The 19,923-nt window shown below is 41.9% G+C and overlaps 1 protein-coding gene across 8 annotated transcripts in view; it reads right to left on the bottom strand.

Moving 5' to 3' along the window:
* Window positions 1–353: 353 nt before the first annotated feature.
* Window positions 354–19,923, bottom strand: part of ps (RNA-binding protein Nova-1-like protein passilla) — a 49,590-nt gene continuing 30,020 nt past the window's right edge. For 2 of the 8 annotated variants that reach the window (XM_074093953.1, XM_074093960.1), the window contains 6 exons: window positions 13,908–14,061; window positions 12,457–12,626; window positions 9,766–9,960; window positions 8,437–8,641; window positions 3,078–3,290; window positions 354–2,356 (listed from right to left, as the gene is read on the bottom strand). In XM_074093953.1, the coding sequence (XP_073950054.1) occupies window positions 2,136–2,356; window positions 3,078–3,290; window positions 8,437–8,641; window positions 9,766–9,960; window positions 12,457–12,626; window positions 13,908–14,061 (1,158 nt within the window). In that variant the 3' untranslated portion in view covers window positions 354–2,135. The remainder of the gene's footprint in view (window positions 2,357–3,077; window positions 3,291–8,436; window positions 8,642–9,765; window positions 9,961–12,456; window positions 12,627–13,907; window positions 14,062–19,923) is intronic. The other 6 variants (XM_074093959.1, XM_074093955.1, XM_074093961.1 and 3 more) reach the window with 6 other exon arrangements.

The raw sequence follows: 19,923 nt of genomic DNA, 5'->3' as shown, positions 1-19,923 counted from the left end.
GCGTGCGCAGCAACCTCGGCAGCCGGCGCGGCGCGTGTTGCGCGGTACACGGCACGTTGCGCGTTATGCGGCACGTTGCACGCGGCACGTTGCGCGTTATGCGGCACGTTGCGCGGCACGTTGCGCGGCGCGCGCGGCTGCCCCTCGCGACTTTAACTATTATTATTTCACATTTTCACGGAAGTACGAGTTATGGCGCAACGAATGTGTCCTCACGAATAACTATAGTTAAAATTATAGCGATTTATGAATTCTTGTCGAGAAATTTCGCCTCTCAATTCCTTTTCTTAAACACTATCGTACATACATTAACTTTTTAAGCCGATTCGAATAGTTATTATTATGTTTATTACATTTGTCATTTGTACTTGTTTCCTCGAGGCGCGCGGCGCGGGCCCACGCGCGCGGATGGCACTCGGAACGACAACCTACGGCGACTCGCTTCAGCTGTAAATAACAATCTGTTATATTGTCAATATCAAGATATCTGCATCGATAACTTCAAAATATAATTCTCTACTCTTCTGGACATGCATATTTAAACATTAAAATTGTACTTAGATTGCGGGTAATAGACCGACGCGTCGGCCTTGAAACGTTCCTAACAAAAATAAAAACAAAATATTATAAACGTATAAAAAATAAAGATCTTCACCGAGAGAAATGAGGAATGACAACGACGACTCCGCTAGCCGGATCCCGAGTTCATGTCGAATATAAAACAAACAAAAATATTATGTCGACGCACACAACGCACTACGATAAGATAACGATAGAGAATATTGCACGCTCGTATCCGAATCCAAGCTTCACGCTAGCCCTAACATGTCAAACTAAACATAACTTATCAATGGTAACATTTACAATGAAAACAACTCTGTAAATAAAATGTATGCGTGGTGAACAATATACAAAAATAAAATGTGCATGGAATAGGAATTTCCGTGATAGATATCACAATCGTAACTTCATTAAACCTTAAACAACGTGTCTGCCAGGCAGACGGCGGCGTCGCGGCCGTACAAATAACCAGTATGTCCAACACTCGTTATACATGCATAAAATCAATATAGATTAAATCTATTTGTAAATAGGTAACTATGTGTCGAGCTGCCGTCCCGCACAACAGCAACAAACACGCGGCCGCCGACGGGGTGACTAGATGCGGCCGGCACCGGCACACCGGCACACCGGCACGGCACACCGGCACGGTACACCGGCACGGCACACCGGCACGGCACCGGCGCGACCAAACGCGAACGCGGTCATTACAACACCAACAACTGGCGATGGCGACCGTTTGGGTCGCGCGGCGTGCACATCTGCTCGTTGGCCGGAGGCGCGGCCTCGCCTCACGCGCCAAGGGATAACAACTCTAGTGTCCGCAGGGACTAAATTAAACTGAACATGCACCATCCGTGCACGGAATTTCTTTAAATCGATCCAGTTTTTGACTCGGGAAGATGGTTTCAACACGATGGAAATCTCATTGGTTTTTACGGTATACCGTAATTTCAGTTGTCACTTAGTCATCTCAAGATTTTTGATAGCAGAACTGTGAAACTGAAAATAGATTGTAATGAAGATGTAAGCGACTGCGACGCTATGTTTCAAGTGGCATCACACTGATGCAGTTAGGAAGTGATGCGAGAACAACTGAGTCTTTGATGAGATTTCGCTCGTTTCCCTCAAGATTAAATTTGGATCGGTGTAAATGAGTGTTCAGCGGGCGTGGCGAGGCGTACCGACAGGGACGTTTCCTTAACTATATAATGGGTCGGCCGGCACCCCCCAGGCCGCGCGCCACGGACCGAATGCACTCGGATACTAAATCCATGGCCATCGCAATCCAACACATCACATTCTGATGTAGATCGCTGTAGCATCCGAGTTTTTTTTCACCCCGGCTAATCGGAACGGTGGCAACGCGGCGTCAACCCAAAAGGTGCTCTTACATGGCTAATACAAATTTCCAACAGTTGATTACGCAATATGGCTCTCTGAAGCTAATAAGCTATATCTGCAACCTCAGCTTTTCTCGCAGCGATGGTTTCCACAAGTCAGTAATCGCTTGATAGCCGATGTGAGAGCACCGTACGGGCCCGGTGTCCTGTTGGGGCTGGGGCTGGGTCTGTTTACTGCATGAGGCCGGAGATGGCGTTATGGCGGGTCCGCTTGAGCTCCTCCTCCTGAATCTTCTGGTCGATGAGGTACTGCGCGGAGCCGATGGCGTTGGCGGAGCCGCTGATGGTGACGATGCGGTTGCGCGTGCCCGGCGCGAACGTGCCCTTCTTGGAGATCTGGATGTTGGCGCCGGACATCTGCTGGATTTCCACCAGGCTGCGACCGCCGGGGCCTGAGGGAAACATAGATATTGTATGCAACCGTTTAAACCGGCAACGATAGAGGGTGCGACTCTGATCTAATTTCTTTGATTGTTCCAGCGGATTCCCCTCTGAGGGCCTACGCTTGCTGGCGCGGGTGCACGGAGCGGGCGCACGCCTGCGGGTGCAGTTGGCGCTGCTCATACTATTTTTCAATAGATGTCCACCCGCTCCGTGGGAACCGCGTCAGCTAGCGTAGGCCCTAATAGAGGGCCTTATGGGGGAACAGTAGTGTTTGAGTTGGTGTCCCCTGAGCAACAACGGTTAGTCGATTTACCAATAGATTCGATTGGGGCAAAGTAGCTGAATAGGAGTAACCTGTGCTTACTGCCCCAAAGCAGTCATGCTCAATCTGTTTCGTATGGGCCACTAATGTGTTGTAGCAATGGTACAGGTACAGTCAACAGTACTAAAAGTAAAATGGTGAAAATCAATATGATTTTTCACACATTCTTGACGGGCCCCGGGTTGAGTATAACTGCTCTAAATGGAGATAATAAGTGTAGGGCATAAATCCTCAACGTGAGTGATAAGATAACGCTTCTTGTGGGCTTGGAAGTCTAGGGCATGGGCATTAGAATGCTCAGACAAAATAAAGAGGCGTCAGTTAGAAGGTAAAAAAGGGGTGGGCAGAATAAGGTTGAGAACCTGTGCTTTCGGAACTAAGAGAGGATCGATGAGGGGTGGACTCACCGAGTATAGCGCCGACGATGACCTCGGCGATCTCGACGTTCTTGGAGTCCTTGGCGCCCGCGTCGGCCGGCGTGGGCGACTTGCTGAGCGGCAGCAGCGAGCCGGCGGCGAAGCCCGCCACGCCGCCCGCGCCCAGCGAGATCGGCGCCACCGCTGCGGGCCGAAGCGCCTCGAATGCAACCTCCGCGAAACGCTCTAACGACGCGCGGCCGCCTGCGGGCGGGGGAGCCGTGAGCGGAGGCCGAGGGTACTTAGTTTTTAACGTTTGGGCAATCGTGTCCGCACCTCGGGACTTGTCAGTCAGTGCATTAGAACGTTTCGCGCCGTTGCGGGATCCGTGTTAGGGTCGGATGTGGGGCACGATACGACTAAGAATAATCATCCTACTGTAATTCTAGTGTAAGTGTAGAGACTGTTGGGTGATGTGGTTGGCGTACAAGAGTGCTATGCTTTGAGGAGCCCGCTCATCTGTACCGCAACAGAATATAGTTCTTAAGCTAACTCAAATGGGCGAAGTCCTTTCAGTGGGCGATTTTGGCACTCCTACGGGAGGTACTATTCAAAGAGTTGGACCAAGTTTAAGAGTAGTTAACCTTACGGCTGACTGGGAAAGTTCCGTTGTGATGCAGAAGTTTCAATAGGGTATTGGATTTACCATTACTTACCCAATTATTTCAAGACACCGCTTTAAAACGAATAGATTTTTTTTTACCCAGTGTCGTATTGGGTCATAAAATCTATGGGATAATCGCGTTTAAACAGGTCAACAATATATGTCAATATACCTAGTGCCATCCACGAAGATGCATGATTTTGTCAAAATTAGCCATTAATGACACCAGGGCACGCGTCATCGTGAATGATTCTACATAGGTATGTATTCAATACACATACACAATATATAATAATAATGGTGTCAATTGCATTAATTGCATGGTTAAAATTGTCTGTCGCACAACGGAACTTACACACTATTTTTGCCCGACCGCCCGAAGGAGGGGCTATCTACAGGCATTAAATATCCAACTTTTTGAAAATCATCCATGTCTTTTGTAACTTTTATGAAGTCACGTGATTGTAGCATTGGTTTTCGTGTGCATGAGAAGTATTAGATCTGTAGTCCCCGTGAAACGAGCCCTCGACCGTCCGCTACACACCACTTCGTCAAACAAAGCTACACAAAATTAAATTTAACCAAATGTCACATGAAACTTTTGGATAGAAATGTACGCACTAAATACATTTATTACACACTAAAATGAGTCTACGTGGCATTTACAAAACATAGTATGGTAGTTCCATGCTAGCGACATAGCGTACGTGTTTGTAGTGAGCACAATACTATAGGAATGCTTTGTCCGTGTAATCACGGCCGTCGGTTGACGGCTTACCTTCTTATTCAAAAATGCTTATAAATCTGTTATGTACCGCTCGTTTGTCTTTGTATGGCGTATTGAGATTTGTCTTTGCCAGACACAGACAAAACCTACGTTTTGCAACAGATCACTAACTTTTTATGAATAAGGGGGTTAGTCTCGACAGCTGGCGAATAGAATAATGCTGGGAAGAACAACTTTGCAACGCGAATTAAAAAAAAATCCGTTGAGCTAACATATTAATAAAAAAATGACGAATTTAGTATATGAAGTTGACTAGAAACATGTCTCATTTTCATTTAGTCCTTTTTTATTTGTATAGAATGATTTCACTGATAGGGTTGTATTTAGAAAAGTTAGTGAATTCATTTATAAGTAAATTGTAAAAAAATAAACATTGATTCAATTTAATTGATAACAAAGTTCTTTGACCTCTCTGTGCATTTTCAGTAAATTATTGATACATATGTTTTTGATTGGATAATATATGAGTACCTACTTTACTTTTAAATACAACATTATAATCAACGATACAAGTTGTTCTTCCTCCCATAATTACGCAGAGGAGCACACACTGACATACAATATTCATAGTAACAATATTTTGCGCACCCCAGCACAAGTGAAGTTGTTATGTATTGCCGAAAGTGAAAAAGCGATGTTCGGAAATTTGGAAAAACCACCTCAAGAAGAAAAAACTATTAATCGAAAATCTAAAAGCCAATTGTGTTATAGAAAACAGCAATACAACACATTATACAAACTAATCATGCAATTATAAATAATACAGATTATAACTACTAGTATTTATAATTATCTAGGTGTTGGACATTTTCTTCTAGCTTTAATACAGTTTAGAGAAATAATTGATGACTCTTGGATTCAGATAACTACTTTGTTTAAATATCGTAATGGCATATGACCGCAATGACGTCATACGTTTAGTAGATGCGTATCGCATTTTTATTGAAACCCTAATAATTAAACAAATATTAGACGCGATTTAGTCAAGTTTTAAAGAATTTGATTACGTAATGATCGAAACCAAAAATATATAAACCTTTACGTCAACTTTATTGCACTTAACGGGTAATTTAATTTTGCCCGTAAACTTTAAAATCGTTGGCAGTACGTTTTTTTTCGCCGCGAGTGGGTAAAAGGGTCACCACACAGAATCAATTATGGTGCAAAATGTAAACAGATGTTTAGTCGTAAGGTAAACGTACGAGTGCTCGTCACTGTCCCAATAGTTGGCATCTTTAATTTTATGCCATTAGCAATAAAGGTGACAGCAGGGTGTCGTCTATTAGGCGTTAGCGTGTCGAGCACTCGGACGTTTACCTTAGTTAATATCACATATTAGCCAATCAGCTCCAGTACAGGTGAGAAGCGCGAAGAAATTTAGAATTTTGATGTGGTGAAGCGTTAATGGGAGAATTGCATGGCTCTTTACACCAACCGTTGCATTTCAAATACAAATTTTCTAATCTTTGGCGTCAACAGCCTTTGAGACTTTTTCAAAAATGAGATCAATGTACAGGATGTTTTAACATTATGCTGGAATATTTTTACCGATGACTCGGCTAGCTTGACCGAACTCCCTTGCAAAGATTTTTCACCGGGATTTTAAATTCATGATGTAATCAGGCCTTTTGTCTTTGGACAGTTTAGTACACTTTAAATATCGACTAATGCATTAAAATATTTGTCAAGCATTTAAAAACCGTGAAAAACATTTGCATGGCAGTTCAGTCAAACTGCCCCAACCATCTGTTAAAATATGATAGATTCATTTTTATGACAGATTGTTTTAAAAATCCTTCTGTGATGAAATGGTACATTTGATTTGCCTTGATACATTTAATAGCGACTACTACGTCTTGAATAGTGAAAAGTGATCGCGTTAAACCTAATATTTCACAGGAGGCGTAGTAAGCCATGGTTCTCGAAAAAAAAAGCATCTCTCTAACTCCACACCCTCAATGCGGCGACTCTACGAAACTTCATAAAACACCAGTAAGAAACAAACCCGGACAAAACCCGCCATCTATTTATAATCCGAGAACAGATAATCATTGAGGCCTAGAACATTAGTCAGAATACCGCTAAGACAGTTCTTTTTTTCACGTCTTAAATAGATAGAGATGCCAGTGCGGAAATGGTGCTGTATAACAATATACTAGTGAAGACGTGCTCAAAAGGCTTGCTTTTTGAATGCACAGCTGCAATATCAGTAGCTGACTGCAAACAATGATGGACGGAAACCGGCCGCCACGGCGATTCGTACCTTTTGACCAGTTCATGATAATATAATGGAAGTATGAATGGATGAAGTTATGACACAAAAAACACCAATTTGCAATTTGGACGGACGACGCATCGCTGTCGAGCCAGCCTAAATCCAACGCTACTTTACTTTGCTACGCGAAGAAACTACCACAAACATCTGAGAAGTAGCACCGTTTTTATACAAATAGTAAGCCTAGCACGATATGGATCCTTTTTGTAGTCCTGGGTCCGTTCGGTTCGCAACTAAATACATACACATCGTGCCAGTCGTACTAGAGAACACGAAGATAATTTAAAACCCATGAATACAACGGCCTGCCAAAGTCAGGATACTTTTATCTCGAATCGTCCTATCTCCACTATCAAGTCATTCAAAATTAAACGTAAACAGCGATACCACATTAGCAGATAACCGTTTAAATGTTATAATACAGCGTTTCACGACAAAAGGAGCCTTCGGCAGTTGGCACTTACGTCACTTTGTGTTTTATTAGTGTACTAACAATGATGCAAGAGGCGTAACCGCCACACGTTACAAAGCTATTTTCTTCGAGAACGCGACTGTATTTACATATATTAACGGCTGAAGGTCAAAACGATTGCGTTTCCGACATCTTCAGTTATTGTAATGGCACCGTATATCACATTAGATAACAAATAACGCTAAACAATTTTTATATTAATTATTATTAAATTACTAATTAATTATTAAATTTAACAATATAATATCCTTTTCGTGGACTTGTTCGTTCGAATCTTTTTACATTTGGCAGAAGACGAATCACAGTCTTTAACATATTATCTTGCTTATAATTCACATAACTATTATGCCTGAGGCGTGTCTTCTTTGGTTTATGCAAAAAAAGTTAATTCCAACTAATATTTTTGACACGCTTCAACTACCTTTATATTTTTTATGGCAAGATACGACTACTGCTCGTAATAAATTCAATTTACAGCCAATGTTTGCCAATCTCAACCCAATTCCACGTAATAACGCGCAAAGGCTGCCCAACCAAGTTTAGATCATTTATTACAACTGACTTGCCATTGGTGATTACTCAAAGTGTCCTTTTAGGTACATTTAAAAGTGAGTTGTTTTGTTGACAGCACAAGAGGCTTAGCGCTGTTATGCGTTTAGATCCTTTATTTTCTTTTCATGTGTTGGGCAGCCTCAATAAGTATAAACGCAGATGATAGAAACGAGAGATTTTGTAGAATGACATCTATAGAGATCGCTCTTTAGCGACAAGACCGCCCGTTGTTTACCGCTACATTTGATTTTCTATTTAAATTTGCGTTTCGTACTGCACCGATGCAATATTAGAAGAAAAATTTCGATCTCTGTCAATTAATTAACTATCAACAAAAACTCCGTATCAACCGCAGTCACCAACTCATAAATAGACTTTCGACGAGTACACCTCGTTTCTACAACCTGCGTTTATAGCCAGCACCTAACAAAACAATATCATGTTCTTTACTTTCGTGATTTTGACTCACAACTATTACCTCACCCGGGACTTATCATATCACTACTCTGTTCGTGAGTATACTCGCGACCACGTCCAAGGCAATGTGGCTGGAACGTCGAGATTTACTCGTTGTTAGCGAAAGTCCCGGGTGCGGTAACAGTTACCACCTAACTATGTGAGCAAACCAAAACCTTAACTACTGATACTGGAGCCACATACCTAGGCACTCACCTAGGCCGACTTGCGAGATAGGGCCGAAGACGGGCTGGTCCTGCTGCAGCGGGAAGTAGGCGGCCTGGAGGGGGGCCGCGGGGAGCGCGGTCGGCAGAGACAGCCCCAGGACTCCGTGCTTCACCAGCAGCGCCAGGGCCGCGTTGATCTCCGTGATGCCGGCTTCCGAGTAGCCTGACTGCCGGAGGGCCAGCTGGAAGTACCGATTGTTAGTTAGATAGACACATTAAATATACACAGGACCCTAAAATGTTCACTCAGAGGGCCTTTTACAGTTATAAATTATTGGGCAACTATGTATCAAAATTGAAAATACAAACTGAATTATAGATGTACAGAAAAACCAGAAAAATAAGACCAGCAGTGGGCAGCAGTGCTGGTCTTATTTTTCTGGTTTTTCTGTGCATCTATAATTCAGTTTGAATTTTCAATTTAGGTTTTACGGGATGACCGTAAAAGTAAAAAATTTGGAATTGAAATAAAGAATACAAAAAGATTCCAAAAAACCAATCTTAACTATGTATCATTTTAAAAACCACTTGGCCGGAGTCGGACTCGCGCACGAAGGGTTCAGTACCATTATGTATACAATATTAGATACTGTTGAAGTTACGGGATTTTACAAAATTCCCCTGGAAATCCCAAAATTTATATCGTGATCTTCACTGAGGTTGTGTTAAGAACAACTGTTCAAAATTTCATGACTCTACGCCCAGCGGTTGAAATTTCATATCCCTATCCGTAGTAATATCGGAATAAAAAGTAGCTTATGCGTTATTCTAGGCGTCCAGCTATCTCCGTACCAATTTTATCCAAATCCGTCCAGCCGTTTAAGCGTGAAGGAGTTACATACACGCACACAAACTTTCGCATTCATAACATAAGTAGGATAGGATTAGCAAAAAACGGCAAAGATCAAGTTTGCTGTATGGGAGCCCCCTTTAATATTTATTTTATTTTAATTTCATTATTTATTTTTAAAGTGATTATACAACTAAATATTCTGTGAATATTTCAAGCGTCTATCTGTTTCCGTTATTAATATCAAGCAAAAAAAACGGCAAAATAATCACATTTGTTGTATGGGATGGGAGCCCCCCTTTAATATTTATTTTATTCTGTTTTAAGTATTTGTTGTTATAGCGGCCACAGTAATACATAATCTGTGAAAATTTCAAGTGTCTAACTATAACGACTCAACAGACAGACAGACCGCGCTGCAGCGGAGTCTCACTAATAGGGCTCCGTTGGCACCCTTTGGGTACGGAACCATAAAAAAAGTAAATATGATCATGATTGAATTATAAGTGTCGTTACCTTGATGTGGTCAAGCGTGTGCTGCGTGAGCGGCGCGGGCGGCTGCGCGCCGGGCGGCGCCAGCGAGAGCGTGAGCTGCAGCGCGCCGAGCGCCGCGCCGCCGTTGACCAGCACCGAGCCCACGCCGCCCACGCCGCCGCCCACGCCCACGCCCACGCCGCCCAGCGCGTGCGTCTGCAAACCAGGCACACCACCCTACAGATCACGGACACGCTACCTCAATACAAAGTTCAATGGAAATTATTGGTCAGAACACATTTTTATTGCACACACATAAGGTCGCCGGTGAGCAAACAAAGTTGTTAGTTCGATGACAAATTAAATGAACCGATATAGATTTTGACCATTTATTTCCATTGATTTTATAACAAATGGACGTAAAGCGAAGTATAGAGGTATCGTACAGTCCAGCACCAAATTAGTTCGAATTATCCCGAGGCAATGAAGAATATAGAAGCCCCGCGGTCCATGATGATACCTAATAAAATAATGAACTTGAATTGAACCCACCCCTAGGGAGGAATGTTAGTGCAACAAACAATACATATAATATTCAAACTATACTACGATAAACTGATAGCAATGGTTTGCTATAAGATCGTGTGGAAATGATGGAATCCCTTGGTAGGAAGTCCAGAAAGGACCACATTCGCATTCGTTGTATTTGGAAGACAAATGAGTCCTGATCCCTTGACCCATATTAACGTATTAAATAGAAACAAAATAAAAATACAAATACATAGGTAAATACATGTAAATATATTGTATTTCTTTATTCTTCGCGCAGGGTTAAGTATTGCATCTTGACCTATGTAATGCAGTTTTGATGACCTGCCAATCATAGGTGAAGTACCCAGCGCATTTTGTTCTCGCCATGCATTCAATATACATAAATTACTTATACTTATAAAGCTTTTTAGGTTTTCTGATCATACTGGAAAAGCACATTTCATATAGAAGTACAGTTAGTTAACACAGAAAATATTTGAACACTTGCAGTCTTTAAAAAAAAAAATCGCTTTGATTTCATCAGCTGATTTTAATTCATTAAGTACTCATTAACTATACTATATTAACTCTTACTATTGAAAAATGGCTAGATGTTGTCAGTGTCAAGGATTCAGGTCTGAGAATTTCTATCACAGACGATTTATTGATTGAGTAATTCTTCAAACTGATACAGGCTGCCTCGGCATAAGGCTTTAAATCCAACGTTCGATTCTACTCGCTTATCTGAGCTACTCTTGTTTTATAACTTGAACTTTGAAATTTCGAATAAATTTAGATAATTTATTGATCCTCAAAGTTTAATCGTTACATCAATGTAACATGGCGGTGTTTTCGCTGTCTCATGTTATGAGAGCAGAATTTACTTGGTACACTTATCATTTATCAATGTTTTGTCAATTTGGTACTGTATTGCATACATTGGAAACTATCAAACTACATTTAGTGGCTGTTTCACCACCCATTGATTAGTGTTAACTGACGGTTAAAGGTGACGCCGTCTCTGTCTATTCGAACAAAACAAATAGAGACGGCATCCCCTTAATGTTTGAAAAAAAAAACAAATTAACACAGTTCAAAATTTTAAAAAGTTAAAGAAAAGTAGCTCAATTATGCGAGAGGAATCGAACTTTGAATTTAAAAACCTATGGTCAGAGGGACCCTGTAGAAAAGATAAATCAAAAATCTCCAAATAGTACCACCAGTGTTCAAACATCGCAGACACCGATCGACATCCCAAGCGCGTCTCAGCAGTCGAGATGCCAGAAATGCATAGCGGATAGTGCAGTGTCCAGCATCAAGAGAACGGGTTAGGGCCGCAACCACTTCAACACGCCTCGAGTGCCCCCACCATTGACACGGCGGCGGCGAGACAACCCTCCCTCCCCGATAGAGCGCACAATCATGTAGAGTTCCAAGTCGAAAATAGAGGATAGAGAACTTTATCGCGTCTCTTTAAGCTGTGAAATGGCGTCGATGTTAAAATTGCATGGAGTCTTGGTCATTTTTAAAAGCTGTATAGTTCCTTTGTTTGTGGACGGTCTTGGCTCTATTGGCTTTTAATAAGATAGCCTTTGATGTGCAGTTTTTTGAGCGTTAGGTCAACTTATCTTAGTTGGAATCAGGGAAATAGGTCAGTCGGTTAATCGTTTAGTTTGAAGTCATATATTTTGCGGAAACGATTACGAAGCCTCTTTGCACTGTAAATTTGTCTTCGACAATTAAGCTAGAGAGTGTTACTAGAAGAGGGGAGATGGGGATTTTTGTTAGAAATTATAATACTCCTATATTTACATTACACAGGCTACAACTACGGGGATATACAACAAGTTGACCCAAAGATCATACTGGAAACTAAATTAACATTGTCAACGTGACAACAAGCCTTTTTTCTTTCCGCTGTTGGAACTGTCAAAAATGGTAAAGCACTTGGTCGGCTATATGTACAGACACCTGCATTAATATCTGTCGGAGTGGATATTTGACACGTCCTATCGGTCCTAGAAATACAGTCGTATCAGATATTTATGCACGCTTTGCTGTGTCAGATACTGGTGCTGGTGACTGTCCAAGTATACATAGCACATAACCCATGATCGCACGTCTACTCCGTCTCGCCGCCGCCTAAGCAAGAAACCAGAGCCAGAACCACAGAAGGATACAAGTAGCGTGTTCAGTGGTCACCTCTGTCACCTCAGTGGCGGGCACCGCGTAGGGCGAGCCGGTCGGGTTGTAGTTGGCGACCGGGCCCGCCACGTCGGCGTACGACACGTTGGGGCACGAGCCCGACTGCGGGTCGTCCACGACCTTCTGCAGGATCATCAGGCAGGCCTTCTTGTTGTTGTCTTTCTCTCCTAAAAAATATACGATAAAAACTTACATTTTTTTCACATTAAAAAAAATATTCGGATTGCTATTTGCGTATGCGATTATGTTTTCTTTCCGGCTGGTTAGTCGGAATTCAATTTAACTGATAACCTCGTTCTTTTTGAAGTTTGTTAAAATGAGTTGATTTTCACAACCAGTCCAAAATGTTATTAGTGCTGTACTTTGTAGCACCACATGCATAAATTGACATCAAATCGAACTCGGTCACAAAAACAGATTCATACATACATAAAATCACGCCTCCTTCCCAACAGTAGGCAGAGACTACATCCTTCCACTTGCTACGATCCTGGCATACAACTCTCGCTTCCTCTACAATCATCAATCTCTTCATGCATGCACGTCGGTTTAGAGTACTCCAACACAACAACAACAACAGAATCAAAACACAAAACAGTACAAACAGATTCATTCTCAATCAACAGAAAAAAATGTTTTTTAGTTGCTTTATAAACAAATAAAGAGATCAGTAAATCGAATGGGCAAATAAATGACGCTACAGTTCACTATTGCCGTATAAATTCAGCGAAAGCTCATGAAAAGTACGTCAATTGATTCGTGGTGTTGTGTCATGGTTTTTCTGTGTATTCTCATCAGAATAAAAAAAAAACTAATTATACAACCTTTTTAGATTGTTCTTCTCCTTACACATCGATTTATATTGTAGCACAGGGAAAAAGTAGTGGCCGACCGAAGGTTCAGCTTCGGTTTAGGTTTCGATGCCTATTTGTAGGTACCATAGTCGCGCATTTGGGTGATTATGGTTACGGTTCCACGTGCTGCGCTCCACTAGATACCTAAATCATACTTATTTACACCTAGATGTTGCAACGAGGTGTAACCGTCATTATGTAGGGTTGCGCATGAAACCAGCCTATTAAGAGGTGTAAAGCTACCGCTTCTAATTAGCGGACGCACCAACTAGCTTTAATTAAAACGGCGCCAACGATGAAAAATGATCCGTCCTTGTTTACAGTTGTGCGGGGGTTAAAACCTAGTTCAGACTAGCAAGAAAAATCGTGCACATTTCATTATTGTGGCGTTCGATTGACCAATTCAAAACGACAGAAAGAAGATTTCCAGCTGCAACCGAAATCTTTTAAAGCACCATGTATAGGTCAGAGATGCTGATGAATATGACACTTTCGAGACCCGAGATGTACCGGAAGATGCATTGTAACGGAAGTCGCCTGAGTAGATTCTATGCGTTTCGCGCGGGACTGGGCGTTCTTGGGGGATGGACTTACCCACAACAGTGATGCATCGCTCCTGCAGCGACAGTTCCTTGGCCTTCTGCGATATCTGCACGTAGCTGCCGCTCTGTTCCTTGATCTGCTTGATGTAGTTGCCGCCTTTGCCGATGATCATGCCCGCCGTCGAGTTGGGGACTAGTATCTTCACCTGATGACAATTGATATTTGTAAGAGCGTGTGTTAGACGTAGTAAGTTAACATTATACTTGTCTCGTGGGTCAGAGAGCTTTTTCCCTCGAGGGAGGCAATACAATACAATAACTCTTTATTGCACACCAACACAATGAGGCAATGTGCGAGAAAATTCTACGAATTCAATTATTTCATCTACCTGGCCTCATTTGGCACTGCTTTAATATTGGTGCAGCTTTATTAGCGTTTGGCATATGTGCTTTACCAGTTTTATTATCAGATGGCAAGCTGCAGTAAATTAATATTTCAGTGTTTCCTTCTAAACAAATAATAGCTCTCCGTTTTCTCTTATCCACCGGTTTTTGTTGTGCACAAACACGGAGCTTGTCGCAAATATCGAACGAAATGAAGGAGAAAAACAATATAGCTGTAGGGTGCCGCGCTAAGTTTCGGTCTCACGGAACCCACAGACGATTTTGTGATTTACGTTTATCTCCCACGTAAGCCCAAAGTTTTTCTCGTTTTGTAATAGCCCCGACATATTCGCGGTCGAGCGTACGCGGGTAAAAATTCAACAAATTACATTCGGAATTCATTTTGCTGCTTACTTTGATGATATTTGTGTAACGACAAAATAATCAACTCGCTGTAATTTATCTGAACATTACGTCGTAATCAACGAATAAAAAAGACTCGTTTATTAGTTTAGGTGCTTGCGGAAAATAAATTGCTACGAGGCGCTTACTTCAAGGCCGTATTCGATGTAGTTAAGATGTTTCAATAAAACACACGTGTTTTGGCGTTGGAATTAATAACAACAAGACAATCGGTAAATGGCTTTCGTGAGTTAAACGGCACATAGGTTTAGATAGACAAGAAGACATTTGGGTGCCTTAAGGCACTTGCCCCACCGCCGTTGAGGAAGCGATTAGCTATCGACTACAATTTTCTCACTCAAGAAATGAACAATAGATACAGAACAGCCCCCGTGTCGGCTCAGGCCTGAAATATCCGTTTTCCTAAATTGTATTTTTCGCAAAATGTCTGCTGTTCAGAATGTCAACACGTCTTTTGCATAATGTCAGCTTCTCAAAATATCAGCTGTTTAAAATTGCCTGTCTCCAAGAATGACAGTTTTTGTATAATGTTCGCTTTTCAGAAAGTGCTTATTCTCAAAATGTCTGCAACCTCAAAACATCCGCCTTCTTATAACGTAGGCATACCAGAAAAGTGTTATTCCCAAAATGTCTCCAATCATGGTCTTCAAATTTCATCTAAATCGGTTCAGCGGTATTTTATATTAGGTATAGATATTTATGTTATTAAAGAGTAAGTATGCAAGCAATTAATCCTTTTAAATTAAGAATATTGATTTGAAAATAAAGCAGACATTATGGGAAAACAAACATAACAAGACTATAGCCTATTTAAAAAAGTGAACATAACGGGAAAGCAGAAATTATGGTAATGCTAATATTATAGGAATGTCAACATTATGAATAGACGACTTCCTGAGATTGTACACATTTTTAATAGCAGACATTTCGAGAAAGCTGACAAAATAGAAGTGCGAACATTGTGAAACGCAGACGTTTTGAGAATTGTACATTTTAGGAAAACAGACATTTCAGGCCTGAGCCCCCGTGTCAGTAGGCAAACGAGTTACAAATTATAGAAGTTGATCGCTGGCAGTTCCCAGTTTGTCGCAACGACTAGCATTCAAAGTTAAAACACGCCCAGCGATGTTCGTTTGACAGTCGAAATTCACGACGAAAGAATAAACAGTGGTCATTGCTGCTCTACAGTGCGAATAATCACCTACTCGTGTACACACTTACATATAGCACTGCTTTGCGACGAAACTATCGGCATTACAACGCTTCTCCCTGCTCTCAATTTGTATCTAGTGTGTAGTTTTACTCGCTTCTCGTTCATCGTCGGCGGTCGGACAAGTGCTTTAGGCCACTCAAAGATCTTACGAGTCTGTTTCACTAACTAAGCTTCTTAATGTCGTCAGTAAAGAGATAGGCCGTTTAGGCCGGCGCCCGGCGAGCTTGCGGGGTCCTGAGGGGAGATTCCAATGCGTATCCGGATCCTATCAGTGTCCTACATTCTGCTTATCTAAGTCCTAAAAGAGGGTTTTGAATTCTTAGCCGTATTTTCAAACAAAACACGTTCAAGGGTCCGTGTACTAATTCTGTGGTTGATAGGTACTAATTGTCAAAAGGTCGGGCTTGCGGAAAACGCGTTTTGAAGATTCGTTTATAAAATACATTTTCGTGAAGCAGACATTGCAGTTTGAAGCATGAAATATGAGCAATTGCCTTATGCTCGACTGAAGCACACTCGCAAGGTTCAGGATCTAAGGAATCTCTCCCGCCCGTGTAATGGGAATGCAGGAAGCAGAAAAATAAAATTCTTACACATTCGCTTTTGTACGGGATGCCAGAGACGGATATGATATGGGAAATGGGAATGTACAAAATTAAATCTACAGAACGTGCCTTACCTACTGGATTGGCATCTAAACCGCAGATATATACAACATTAACATAGTAACAGGATCGGGAAGGTACTACAGTTTCATCATCATCATCATCATCATCCTATCAGCCGCAGAACCACATAAAACCACTTTGGGCTGGCTGAGATTTTCAGTATAATTAACACCTTGTACAGTCGCCAACAGATATTTCACAGCGGCCAAGATGGTCAAAAATATCGAACCATGAACTAATACCTATATATAGTGCATTTGCCGATATTTTTGACCGCCAATTCCAAATAGCTGATGGCGACTGTACACCAAAATACAAAAGCTTCTGCGAACAACCCGATTTTGTTTTTGAAAAAAAAAAAACAATTGCCCACTTAGCTGCAAACTTCACAAGAAAATTTGTAATTTTCGCTACAACAGCTCTTAAGGCCCCAACGATCGTCAAATTGATTGATTGCCGCAGTTCAAACGGACGGGGGCCCATTCATTGAATGCCACAAAACAGTGCGGCGCAGCCGCTTTCGCGCTCTAATGACGAGATAATGAGGGCTATCGCGAATGAATTCGCCGCTAGAGGCGCTAGTGTAGCGTGAGGTCTCCGAAATGTCAAATCTCATAGTTTTTGGGTGAGCTACGCGGGTTTATTTATAATTAAAATAATTTTGTGAATATTTTGCAATATCTGAAATTAATTATGGCAAATATGCGTTCCGGGGTAATGAATGTCTGTGTTTTGAGGCAGTTTTGTCTTTCGGAAACCTTTGTCCTCCCTTTTTTCCGAACAAAACAGGGACTATGCAACACTGTGGCATGCTCGATATTTATATGGTACGGTTTTAAGGTGTATTAAACATGATTTTAATCTAAACTTTGTTTTCACGCCCGTAATAACAGACTTTGAAAGCCACACTTAAAAACCTCACGCAACAGTGCGCCATCTAGTGAGACAAAAAACGATAGCCCTCATTGCGCGAGCGTGATTCGTCCGCGGCGACCTTGCGCGCAATCAAGACGCTCAATTGATACAGGCACGTGCCTTGACGCGTATTATATTAGTAAATACTATAGTAGCAACGTGACGAGCCTTGCATTTCGATGCAACTAGCGCGCGGGACGTTTGGCGTACGGCCGAAAATTAGGCCGTGAAGTGCTAAATAGCACCAGAGATAAAGGATGTTAAACTTTATATTTTATTATCGTACTATAATATATATAGAACCTTGAATAGCCCCGGTGGCCTACTGGTTTGACCAATCTCTCAAACAGAGGAAGGTGATTTCAAATCCGGGCTAGCACCTCTCGACTCGAGTTTTTGAGTGCGAAATTACGTTTGAAATTTAACACGAGCTTTACAGTGAAGCTGTACAAACCTGCGAAGCTATTTAATGGTGTGTGTGAAGTTGCTAATCTGCATTCTGCACTGAGCCCACATGGGAACTACGGCCCTCAGCCCTCTCATTCTGTGAGGACGCCTGTGCCCAGCAGTGAGACGTTTAAGCTGGGATGATGATGATGAGGAGGATGATGATTTGGCAAACTGTCGTCTTCCAAGACTGCTAAAGCCGTATCATTAGTGAACCGACAGTCTCTCGAAATTCCATGCAGATTGTGTGACCCATCTGCGGCCTTCTTGCGGGCAAATACCGCGTATTTGTATACAACCCCATCCCGACCCTGGGCCTGCGGGAGACGCCGACCCTAATTACAGAGGGGTAACTAAAATAAAATAACCCTATTGTTTTAAACTTTCGCGATTTTCATTATCTGCTCATTTTAATGTCTGCTCTTGAACTTTGCGGTAAAACTAAAACGTTAAATAATGCGACCCAGTTCCGTTTTAACTCTACACATTTATTTTTGCAGATAGAATGGGAATAATCATTATTTAGTCCAAGCAAAGCTTTTAATATCTGCGGAATAGAATCCGGACTGATGGCCGATGGGAACAGAAGGTTCTCGAATGGCGTCCGCGGACCGGATGACGAGCTGACGGTAGGCCTCCAACAAGATGGAGCGACGACCTGGTTAAGATCGCGGGATCGCGGTGGATGCGGAAAGCACAAGACTCTAAGTGGAGAGCCTTGGGGGAGGCCTATGTCCAGCAGTGGACGTCGCGCGGCTGACATGATGATGATGAAGCTTTATCCAAAGCTCCGTGTCGTGCCCGGTTTTGGATATCCGTGTCCGGTGTCCTAAAAGGCGACTAAGTAACTAACTATTACCACGTATTACGAACTACGGACTCCAGCACTGTGGTGTGGTAGGCAAGGTGAAATCAGGAGTGTAGCGACTAAGAATAGAAGGACCAGTTAGTTACACGCATAATCAATTGCTCTATGAATTGCTGATTGCTGAGGCGGCCGTTTCACTTTTTTTTTGTTGTATTTGTGTCTGTCTTTGTGAATGTGTATAAATGTCTTCTTTATTTCTTTAATTGAGAACATCCACCTCTTTTGAAGTAGGTTGAAAATAGGCAACACATCGAGTCCGATACTAAGTTTCGGCAAGCCGTTGTCGTAGTCGTTAAATTGTGCAATATTTCGTTATCGATGATCTTACTCAATCCGTGAAAACCTTTTCCACTTCACTTCTTACCGGAAAAAAAAGGCATTCGAAATTTCCACGGACTCTCGAGATGCAAAATAAGATTGAAAGCAGTTGCTTTAAATATTTGTCAGGTGCTCGACGCCTAAAAAAGCAACCGAAAGGGAAAATTTGCTTAAAACATGGCGACGAAAATGGCAAAAAGCAATTGTATTTTTAATCAATATTCGATAGAGCGCGGGCTGTCGAGTAGCATCATAATCCAAGCTACATAAGCGGAATATCAATTACGTTCAAAGCGCTTTCCACCGGCCGCGGCGGGCATACCAATCGAACGCTTTGTGCTGTAATAAGTTATAACTGCGGAGTTACACCTGTACAGCCTCTAAACACTAAACAAGACCATTTGTCTTGGGTGCGTGTCTGCAGCAGAGTACAAAATGTTCTTCCTTTTATTAATCCTGGTACTAAGGCAATCTGGGAGAGTACCAGTGGACATTCTACATAATGGCCAGATTTAGAAGGCCTTAACATTCGGAACTGACCTCAAAATGTATCACTGATCCTTAGTACACTTAAAAACCACAAAAGATGTCGCATCTTTTATCGAAACAATATTATTTATTCTCCAAGACAAAAATATAATTCCTATTTTGAACAATCCTTCAACGAAGACAGGGAAATGCGAGGTTCATTGCTGCACTGCATGCTACTGCTACATGCCCTACATGCAGGGGGTGCAGGTTCTTATAATTATACTTTGGATTTATAGGTCTTATCCAGTATCTTTAGTCTTGTTCTGTGTATTTTCTATTATGCCTGGGCCTGCCTCCCAGC

The sequence above is a fragment of the Choristoneura fumiferana genome, chromosome 11 (genome assembly GCF_025370935.1).
Source record: "Choristoneura fumiferana chromosome 11, NRCan_CFum_1, whole genome shotgun sequence".
NCBI classification, from domain to species: Eukaryota; Metazoa; Arthropoda; class Insecta; order Lepidoptera; family Tortricidae; genus Choristoneura; species Choristoneura fumiferana.
Note: the sequence above shows the minus strand (reverse complement) of the source record. Positions and strands in the feature narration are given on the sequence as shown.